At 44.4% G+C, this 11,020-nt stretch overlaps 1 protein-coding gene across 4 annotated transcripts; it reads left to right on the plus strand.

Annotated features, from left to right (window-relative positions):
* The first annotated feature begins 1,672 nt into the window (after positions 1-1,672).
* Positions 1,673-10,953, plus strand: AKIP1 (A-kinase interacting protein 1). Of its 4 annotated transcripts, XM_069469539.1 has the most exons (6): positions 1,673-1,704; positions 1,908-2,135; positions 2,592-2,672; positions 5,463-5,567; positions 7,393-7,473; positions 9,414-10,953. In XM_069469539.1, exons 2-6 carry the CDS (start codon positions 1,914-1,916, stop codon positions 9,555-9,557), a joined length of 633 nt encoding a protein of 210 aa, XP_069325640.1. In that variant the 5' UTR covers positions 1,673-1,704; positions 1,908-1,913; the 3' UTR covers positions 9,558-10,953. The 4 variants fall into 4 exon arrangements, with proteins under 4 accessions (XP_069325640.1, XP_069325642.1, XP_069325641.1 ...); XM_069469541.1 differs by lacking the exons at positions 1,673-1,704; positions 7,393-7,473 and having other exon boundaries at positions 1,711-2,135; XM_069469540.1 differs by lacking the exons at positions 1,673-1,704; positions 2,592-2,672 and having other exon boundaries at positions 1,711-2,135.
* Positions 10,954-11,020: the final 67 nt, after the last annotated feature.

Below are 11,020 nucleotides of genomic sequence, written 5' to 3' on the forward strand. Positions count from 1 at the left end.
AGGGTCAAATTCTGTCTCACCCCAAACACACACACTGTAAAGCAGTTAACAGTTATCTGCCTCTTCTCTAATTCCTAGGCCATCCTTCAAGACCTAGCTCAAATACTACTTCCTCTGCAACACCTTTCTTGATGCTCCCAGATGAGAATAATCTCTTTCTAAGCTTTATACCACCTTATCTGTATCAATCTTATGGCCTGTCAGAATATTTTGTTCCTGGCATTACAGATTTTATGTGCATCATTTCCTCTTTTTTATTCTCCTTTAGTCTGATCCAGTGTCTAATCTCGAGAACTCCTAGGGCAGTGCGTGGAACATAATAACGCTACCAAAATCTATGGAGCACTTATTCTTTGCAAGGCATTGTGCTAAGCATTTTAAAGGAATTATCTTACAAAATCCTATCAGCAACCTAATTCACACATGCAATAGCTATTCTGGTTAGCTCTTACTGTGACAGATAAAATACTACATGCACCTTAAACTCTGTAAACAAGACAGATATAATGCCTGTTTTCAAAAAGCTCACAAACTAGGGAGGCTGGTACTATTGGTATCACCAGGCATAGAGAGGAGGAAAAGTGAGGCTCAAAGAAGTAATTTGTTTGCTCAGAATCACACAGCAAAAATGTGGCAGAGCCAGAATTTAAACCAGCTCTCCAGACTGAATATTCAGGACCCTATGCATGTGACCACTAAGTTCTAAGGGAAGCACTTGATAAACACTTACTGAAGGAAATACTCCGAAAATAAAAATCCTCTCAAGGATAATGAAGGGTTTCACTCATTGTTATCCTTTTTATGAGGGGAAAGCAGGAAATTAGTACAAGTAAAAGTACAGATGGAGGTTGTAATACTATCCTAATACTCACCTGGTAGCTCATAACTGTTAATCAAGCCATTTGTTGAATCTGAGTATTTCTTTATGTCCCTTAAAGCGACCCCAGTAAGCAGGGTGCCTTACAGTGGGTCCTCTTGAGCATCACTGCTTCGCTGGGCGCTGGGTAGTGTAGCTGAGTCTCTAATTAGCAGTGAGAGCTTGGGCTACATCTCCCCAAATAACCAGAGGAGTAGAGTGAAAGATAAGGACTCACAGTTCCTTACTTAAACATGGTGCAATATTCCTGAAAGGGACTCGAACCCCAAGAGATGTGTGAATCCGTACTTCCCACTGGAGGGGTGAGGCACTCCTCAGGCGCCCTCTGAGGGCCCTGCCTCCGTCTCTCTCCATCCCGAGCTGTCAGACCGAGTTCCCTTCTCCAAACGCCACCTTGTCAGCCACATTGTTTGGCGTAGCCCAATCACCTCTTCAAAGAAGAGTGGGCGTAACCATATCCCAAAATATAGACCAAGCAGAAAGAGGCACAGGAGGCACTTGTCTTATTCCCCACAATTTTTTAGCCCAACAGGAGACCATCTGACTTTGCACCAGGTTCAATAAGTTAAGCACCAGAGAAGGCCCCTGAAGGCCAGTCAGCTGCTCAGGGACTCCTCGGACACTGCGGGCACCGCCCCCAGCACGCCGCCCGCGCTCCGCAGTCAGCCAAGCAGCGCGCGCGCAGGGGCGCAGCCTTACGCGCTCTCCCGTCGCCACGCCCCTCCCCGCCCTCCGCCAATGGCCTGCTGCGCCGGCGCCGCGAGCTCCAGGCCCAGCCCTCCCTCGCGGTGAGAGCGCTGAGCGCATGCGCTTCGGCAGCAGGCTGGGTGAGGGGTTCCCGACCGAGGGGAGGGGGAGGCGGAGGCGGAAATGGAAGGAGAGAGCTGGGCACCGAGTAGAGTGCAAGATGGGGGCGGAGGTGGAGCTGTGTTCTCCTGGGCGGCCGAGGCCGGGGCTCCCACCCAGAGCTTGAGTGGGGTCGCGGTGAACCCGCTCACCCGCCGGTGTTTGTCTGTCTGTGCCCACCCAGGGAAACATGGAGAACTGTTTGGCAGCCGCAGCGCTGAACGGGGTGGACCGACGTTCCCTGCAGCGCTCGGCTAGGCTGGGTCGAGAAGTGCTGGAGCGGGCCAAGAGGAGGGCGGTGGACTGGCAGTCGCTGGAGTGTCCCAGAGGCAGCTTGGGGGTCTTTTCCCGGGAGATGCCCTACCAGGAAAGACGCCCGGCGGCCGGCCCCCAGCGCCGTCTCCCAGGAGAGGTGGGGCCCCCTGTCCCGGGGACCAGCCCTGACATTGGCTCAGCGGGGGCCCGCCGGGACCCGGGGCACGTCTTGCACAAGCGCCTGGGGGACCCTGCGCTTGGCGGGAGCTGGAAAGGATCAGGACAATAAATAGAAAAGTCCTTTGAAAACTCTACATTTGAGTAACTATAGAAATAACGGTAGTGCTCAGCCTTGATTATTTTTTCAAAAAAAAAAATTCTTACATGCTACCATCTGATATTAAAGGAAGACTGGCAAACGTTATCTTTTAGGTCCTGGATAAATTGCGTGTCTGTCTTTCAGAGTTGGAATTCTTTCTCAATAAGATCTGTCTTACTGACTTAAACTTGCAGAGGCCTTTCCAAAAGTACAAAGGGAGCTGTTCCCAAAATGGCTTCATTCTCCAGTAGGGAATCCTAGATCTCACCTGTGACTTGCCATTTATTCAAATAGAGAGAAGAGAGACACCCAACCCTTAGTGCTTCCTTCAGAACAATGGCTGAATTCATGGACTATACTTCAAGTCAGTGTGGGGTAAGTTGGTGTGAACCAAAGCTATGCCGCTATCACCTACTGATGGATCACAATGTGGTTCTTTCTATAATTTAGGGAGAATCTAAAGGCTACCTGTTTCCCCTGCCCTGCCTTCATGGGCAGATTATAATCAGTGAAGGACTTAAATCAGGTGGTAAATCCAACTTAGAATTCATCCAACAAATATTTACTCAATACCTAACTCTGTAATTGTTGAGGATACAGTGGCAAACAAGCCAGAAAATTTCTCTGCCCTCATTGAGTTTTCAGTATAGTGGGGAAAAAAATAGCTTATTTGCTGATTTTTTTTTTTTTTTTTTTTTTTGAGACAGAGTCTCATTCTGTTGCTGGGGACTAGAGTGCCATGGCCTCAGCCTAGCTCACAGCAACCTCAAACTCAAGGGATCCTCCTGCCTCAGCCTCCCAGAGTGCTAGGATTACAGGCCTGAGCCATGGGGCCGGGCCTTAGTTGCTGAATTCTAAAGCAATTAAGTCAAATATTAAGTTTTTTGTTTCTTAACTTTGAACTTAAAGTTTAGGATCACTCTAAACTGGAACTGAGCCTCTCTGTTTTCAAAATATATTGAAACAAAATCTCTACATTAGCTCTTAACCTCTAATGTTTGTTTCAGATCCCTGGTAACGTAGTTTTTAAGTGTGTCCCCAGTTGGTCCGCATCAGTGGTTGATGACAAAGGTGGTTCTGTGGAACAGATGCAGCGCCCTAGTCAAGGGTAGTATGGTTTAATGGCAGGAGCAGCTTCCCAGGAATCAGATCCATGTTCTGCCACTTACTGGCTATGATGCCTTGGGCCAGTTAGTCTTCAGCCTTACCTAAGGCATGTCACCAGAAGAGTGAGAAGCTGGGGAAAGCACTTCAGGACATGAAGCGAATGATGTATTTTAGCTTCCGTGTTATTAAATTAAGATTTCTAAAGTCCTTTCCAGCCTTTACAGTCTGTTTTTTTGGTTTCCATTGAGAGGCAAACACCAGCAAATTATCGTAAACTGTAGCATGAGGGATTTAAGTGAGATTTTTTTTGTACCATTCATTGAAATGGGCGAACAAAGGTTTTTAAGTCCCTCATTTCAAATTCGTACACTTAGATCATCTTTAAGTACTTTGAGGGAATGTTGAAGGCAGACCAGCCGACATCCAAGGAAATTACCTTTAGGAGGGCGCTCTCAATCTTATAGGAATTATAACAGACTCTGGTCTCTTCCAGTCTTAACATTTTGTGAGTCCTATGTGGTTGTGAGGATGTTGGTCTATAAGGGAGAAGAAAGAGAATACCTTGTTTCTGTCCTCTTTTTCAGTTTCATATGTTTCAGATCTCAAGAAACTCTAGGCCGGGCGTGGTGGCTCACGCCTGTAATCCTAGCACTCTGGGAGGCCGAGGTGGGCGGATCGTTTGAGCTCAGGAGTTCGAGACCAGCCTGAGCAAGAGCGAGACCCCATCTCTACTAAAAATAGAAAGAAATTATATGGACAGCTAAAAAATATATATAGAAAAAATTAGCCGGGCATGGTGGTGCATGCCTGTAGTCCTAGCTACTCGGGAGGCTGAGATAGGAGGATCGCTTGAGCTCAGGAGTTTGAGGTTGCTGTGAGCTAGGCTGACGCCACGGCACTCACTCTAGCCTGGGCAACAGAGTGAGACTCTGTCTCAAAAAAAAAAAAAAAAAGAAACTCTAACCTTTCTACATCTTTTATAAAACTCCCTGTGACTCAAAGAATAGGATTCTAAGCAATGAGATATGGTTCAGAGAATATTTTTATGTTCTTATTTGTACTAAGTGGTTTTAGAAAACAATAACTTCAGCCCTACTGTAAAGTGATTAACTTAAACACTTGGTTCATGGTTCAGTAAAAGAAATAATATTTGTCTTTGGCTTGAGGTTTAGCAAACTGGTGTTCTTCTCTCTGGTTTTCAGTTCATGCTTCAGTTCAAGGCTCTATTGTGGAATGAAGCCTCAGAACCCTTTGGCTTTCTGGAGATGGAATTAAGAGATAGTGTTCTGGGTTTGCCTCTACAGTTTGGAACCAGCCCCTAAAATACATCATTAGATCTGTGCCCTGATGTGCTTTTCCCAGCTTCTCATTCTTCTGGTCACATATTTCAGACATTGTCCCTACAATATGTTCAAAACAAGCAGGCTTGTGATGTCCTCATCATTAGTCATAATCAAGGGCAAGTCTAAGGTTAACTCGGAGGGGAAGAAAAAATGTAACTTTTCTGATCCTTTGGGTTATCCTTCTTAAACTGAAGACCTCTCCCTTGACTCCCCCATATGGGAAGCATGGGGAGAAGAGCTGCATAGCTCTTGGGTTTATGTTTCATTTCCTGCTGTATTTCTACATCTCAGGGAAATACACCCCTTTCTTCCTGTGTTCTTGTCTGAGTCTTAGACAGTAAACATGGCACTGTTCATCAGAATTTGTCAGGGGAGGAAATGAAAGGATATGTGTGTTTGATATTGGGGTGAAGATGTGAAAATTGTTTAACCTGGCAGAGAGCATGGTCCTGCCCACCTTTACTTGGCAAGAGTTCTTGCCCTGCAGAGGCAGCAGATGGCAGCAAAGTAATGCCAAATGCTGTTTCCTTCTCTGCAGCCACTTTGTATGGGCTAAGGTTTGTTACATGACTTCAGAGGCCTGTCAAGAGGACAGGTAATTTACCTTTGCTCTCCTGCCTCCCTCCTTAACCATACTTTGCCCAAGTCTCAGAGGGTTTTTTTTGAAAATTTGACAAGGCTATTTGGTTACCCATCTTTCACATTACTTCTCTAGAAATATTATTCATCTGTGCCAGAGGAAGGAGGGGCAACCCATGTCTATCGTTATCACAGAGGGAAGTCGGAGCTGCACACGTTCTCAGACACAGGGACTGGTCAGGTATGTATCTCAACTGTCCTCTGCCATGCCCTCAGCCTACTAAGATATGACACCCTAGATTCGGGAGCTCCTGCTAGACTTTCTATTACTGGATGCTGTGTCACTTGGCATTATAGTGCTCAACAGAAATGTGTAAATTTACAGCCTTATAGAACTTAGAACAATGAACATGAAATAGGAGTTTGTCTAAAATGTAAGATTGATGCCACCGTAGTATCCTTAGTTGAACCTGCAATCCTGGGCCATGGGATTCTTGGGCAGGCTTTAAGAAAAGAGCTTCAGGTAGATGCAATGGCTCACGTTTGTAATCCCAGCACTTTGGGAGGCCAGGAGTTTGAGATCAGCCTAGGCAACATAGCAAGACTCTGTCTCTACAAAAAATAAAAAAATTAGCCAGACATGGTGGTGTGCCTCTAGTCACAGCTACTCAGGAGGCTGAGGCAGGAGGATTGCTTCAGCCCAGGAGTTTGAGGCTGTGGTAAACTAGAATCATGCCACTGCACTCCAGCCTGGGTGACAGAGTGAGACCCTGTCTCAAAAAAAAAAAAAAAAAAAAAAAAAAAGAGCTTCCAAGCTGAGCATGGTGGCATTCACCTATAGTCCCAACTACTTGGGAGGTGGAGGATCACTTGAGGCCAGGATTTTGAGGCTACAGTGCACTATGAGCGTACCTGTGAATAGCCACTGCACTCCAGCCTGGGCAATAGAGTGAGACCCTGTCTCTATGTAAAAAAAAAAGAAGAAAAGAAAGAAAAGAGCTTCAAATATCCTCTTCTACATCTAGGGATAGGAAAAATTTTTAATAATTACATATTTTACTATAAAGTAATAATCATCATGTCTTTGGTAATTTTTTAAAAAGAAGGTCTTTTTCAACAAATTACTTTTCCTAAAGATAATAACAATTACAGACTTCTCACTGCAAACTTACCTTTTATTGTGTCATTCTGGCAAAGGCAAAGACTATGTGTTAAACTGATGCAGCAGGAGTTGGTGGTCATGGTTTTTGAGGAGAGTAGGTTTTTTTGTTTTTGTTCTAAAACTACCCTAGTTGTACTCAAGGATAGCAAACTTGAGTCCTGAGTCTAATCCACAAGTTGGGTTCTTGACTTCTCTAGCCTGTAGGCCATCTTGAGGTGTTAGAGGGAAGGAGTTTAGGTAAAGGGTGGGAGAGTGGGCACAGGGACATGGGCGAGGGCTGAGTACACTCAAAGTACCTCCTACACACCTTCCCTGGCCTGGGCTGTGAGGGGCAGTGCTGCAGCCTGAGTCCCGGGCCTCCCTTTCTGACCTAGGCTATGCTCTCTTACCTACGTGTGCCTGACCCTGAGGGGTACATGCAGGGAAGGGAGAGGCATTCTTCAATGTCCCTGTAAAGTGTCAATTGGCTTTGTTAGTCAGCCTGCTACCTTCTAGTATCCCCACTCCTAGGAGAAACCCAGAACAGAATTAGATTTTCTGAGAGCCTAAGTGTCAGTCACTTTTGCACTTAAATCTTCCTTGCAATTCAGCAGCCCCATGTTATAGACTAGGAAACCAAGGCTCAGAGAAGCTCATCTGTCCCTCCTGGTAAATAGCAGAGACAGGACTTAAACTCAGGTGATTCTGACTCCAAAGCCCATGTAAGGATAAAACAATAGTCATGGTCAGTGTCTGACTAAAAATACCTCACAGAATTCACTAAAAAGAGCCTTTATAACTTAGGTGACAACTTAGGAAAAGCTGACAGACAATGATTGGTTCTTAATAAGGTAGAAGAAAATTTCTCTTGACAATCCAGAAGTCAAAGCTTGGGCATGATTAATTTTTCTGCTTGTCTCTGTAGAGAAAAGACAGAGAAAGAACATCCCTTCGTCCTGGAGGCGCCTATCAAATATCAGAGCATGTTCCGGAGGTGTCCCAGCCTGTGAGTACAGAACTGCCAGTGCACTGGGTTCCACCACCGTTACAACCCCATGAACCAGTTGACCTGGCTGCTATAGGGCTCTCTGTTTGCACTGCATCTGTAGTGTTTAAAATTTTGGTTCAGTGTTAAATTATGTTTTCTTGGTATCCTTCCTTCACTTGAAGCTTCAGGGATACTCTTTGTGCCTGAACTCATAGTTGTGGTTGGAAAGAATGCGAAGTATTCATGTCTCAGTTCCTACAGCTCAGCTGAGCTGGCAGTGGGTCCTGCTGGAATTCCACCATCTGTTCAAGCAGCAGGAGGGGCCTGATCCTCCTGCTTACAAAGTAGAAACCATTGCTGAAATTTGGAAACATATACATTTGGTGAGATCAGGCTCCAAAACATTCGAAAGCATTTGTTTCCATTTTCCACAAATGTTTCTCTGTAAAAACATATGATAGTGAGTTTTTCATTTTTAGGATAAAGTACTCATTATATCATGAACCCAGAGAATCTTTTGGGAACTTGGGAGGGCTGGAATTCTGAGGAAAGGAACTTCAGCATGTTGCTGCAATTAATTTCTTGCTTTTTGTTTGTATACAATTTGCTACTAGTCAGGATTTGGAATATACTAGAGTTAGTAGCACTTAAGAATATTCCGCTTCTGGTACAAATATAAGTTGTTAAGGCTTAGATGCCTCCGACGCTTGCTGGTTTTTGGTAATGCTGACGTTCTGTAGTGTTAAGAGTTGCGGGTGCCAGTCTTACCTCAGTGTTTTCCTTGTACACAAACGAAGCATCGTTGGCTTTCTGCAATTCTGATATAGCCATATTTTCTGAAATCCACTTTTGTTTATTTACACAGTTGACAACCAATAAATAGTTGCGGCATTGTTGTATACATTTGCATCAGTTAAATAATATAGACCTCCAGTTTTGCAGTAACTGTACAGGCATAAAAGGATATAACATAAAGCAGCTTTGGAAAAAATTGGCTTTGAATCCATCTGTAAGGCAGGGGGTAGGGGTGGAAGTTTCATAAAAGTGTAAATATTATCATTTATTTCTCCTAGTGGAATCTGCTGGCCAGTAGTTTAGTTTTTCCCCTGTGTGTGGTGGTGGAAATGACAGCTTCTGCCTGTGGCTCCTTCCGAGCATTGAGAATCATGTAGTGGCATCCCAGCTGTCACTGTGGCTCTTAAGTACAGACTCTTTTCTGGTTTGAAAACCACCCTCTGCCTGCACACCTGCCGTGACCCACTTCCCAGCCATGTGTGAAGTCTGTCCTTGGAGGATGGTTTGTGCTCTGTTGGGCTCTAAACAAAAATGTTTCCATTAACTCCAGCTTCCAATGTTTTGCACTGTAGGAGAACCAATCCTCCAAAGGAGGCTTTGCCAGGCAGCTGACCTGCTGCTTCAGTGACAAAATGGAATCCATTCATATTGTTCTTAGCTTTAGGAGAAGAGAAATGCTTTGTCTTCCTGGTAATGAATTTAGCAAAGCACAGTTAAAAAGAGTGGTTCTCCTTATTCCAAGGTCCTTTGCCATTACTGCCAATCGGTGCTAACAAGTGCCACTGTCTGCTTTTGATTCCCAAAACAATGGCTATTAGCCTTTCCCTCTGCCTAATTCTTACTCCAAGTAGAATGTTCTTTTTATAATCCTTCATGTTCCTGTAACACTTTAGCATTTACAAAGTGTTTTCACATGCTTATTTATGAGGTAAGTATTATCACAGGTTTAGAACTAAGGAAACAAGCATAAAGGAAGGCTGATAATTACCAAAATGGCAGTGCTATTCTGTGACCAAGCTGAGCCTTGAAGGCAGGACCTCTGTCTCCCACGTTAGTGCTCCATCCCATCATGCCTCCGGCACACAAAGGTAGCCTGGTGGAGGTACCATGATGGCAATGGGATGTAAAATCTCTCAACTGCTAATATCCTCTTTTCCTTCCAGGCTGAGAACATCTCTAAGGATCTCTACATAGAAGTATATCCAGGGACCTATTCTGTCACTGTGGGCTCAAATGACTTAACCAAGAAGACTCACGTGGTAGCAGTCGATTCTGGACAAAGTGTGGACTTGGTCTTCCCTGTATGATGTTGACCATCACTGCCATCACATCACCCTTTTTTTAAGTAGCAAGAAGAATAAAGCCACTTTATGATTCTCTTAATAGTTACACATTAATCCTGCTTTTACTGCTGACTGTGTCAGCCATCCTGGGAACTGGAGTCTCTTTCAGTGCCTGTATTACCTTGACAGTGTAGAAGTCCCCCATCCTCATTGGCCTAAACAAATAATGATGCTGTCTGAACAGTTTTTACTGCTTGCTTTCCAAGTAAAGGTTAATAATGATAATAAAGGGAGAAATTTAGAAATAAAGAAAATTCATTTTTATTGGTATTAAGAGGTAAAACAAAATGTTGCTCATGAACAACTGTAGGCTTTGTGAAAAGATGGCAGAGAGGCTGTGGACATGTCTGCCCAAAATAGGCTGACCACACCTTGTATATTCTGTGGAAGAGGCATCCTAGAGCAGTCTCACCAGGGCCCTGGCAGGGAGCCCAGGGGCAGGACTGCCACACTCCTGTGCCCCTCATGACAGGTGCTATCCTGCGCTCGCCTGCAGGGACTCTTCATGGGGTGAAGATGCTGCTGCTTACACTGCTATCACCTGTGACCTGTACCGTGTTCCTTCCATCGAAGACGACCTTGGCAGCAACTTTTTGTAACTTCATCATTAATCTTTAGTTTCCTATAGGATTAAAAAAAAAAATTGTCTTACGCTGACTATAATTGTAACACATTAACTGCCATGTGAGTTTTATTTAACTCATGCTAGTTTTAAGCCCGGGCCTCATGAAGCATATGTAAACCTCACATGTCTCTTTACATTGGGAGCCTCGTGGTACACAGGCAACTCACACTGCCATGCTGTAGCGTACATGTTACATGATGGGTGGCCCCGTGGGCAAACCCCTGCAGTTGGTTCATGAAGATGTTACTTGTTGATGTTCTTATTGTTATAAATGTTGACAATTTAATTGCATATAACTCATGCACAGAAAACAATAAAAAATAACAGATTTTTCATTAAATTAGAAAGGATTGTTTTGTTTTCAAAGTTTTTATTCTATTTTCATAATAAAACACTATGGCCCCAAGGAAAAAAGGTTTTTTTCTAGTACGGCAGTCAATGTGTTAAGGATCAAGGCCACTGATTTTAAGGCCAGGTATGGTGGCTTATGCCTGTAATCCTAGCAATTTGGGAGGCTGAGATGGGAAAATTGCTTGAGGCCAGGAATTCAAGACCAGCCTGAGCAAAAGCGAGACCCCTGTCTCTACAAAAAAATAGAAAAATTACCGGGGCATGGTGGTGCACACCTGGAGTCCCAGCTACTAGGGAGGCTGAGGCAGGAGGATTGCTTGAGCCCAGGAGTCTGAGGTTGCTGTGAGCTATGATGACACCACTGCATTCTAGTTGGGGCAACAGAATGAGACCCCATCTCAAAAAAAAAAAAAAAACAAAACTGATTTTAAAAAGTCATTGATGTGTCCCA

Source organism: Eulemur rufifrons, chromosome 6 (genome assembly GCF_041146395.1).
Source record: "Eulemur rufifrons isolate Redbay chromosome 6, OSU_ERuf_1, whole genome shotgun sequence".
Lineage (NCBI taxonomy): Eukaryota > Metazoa > Chordata > Mammalia > Primates > Lemuridae > Eulemur > Eulemur rufifrons.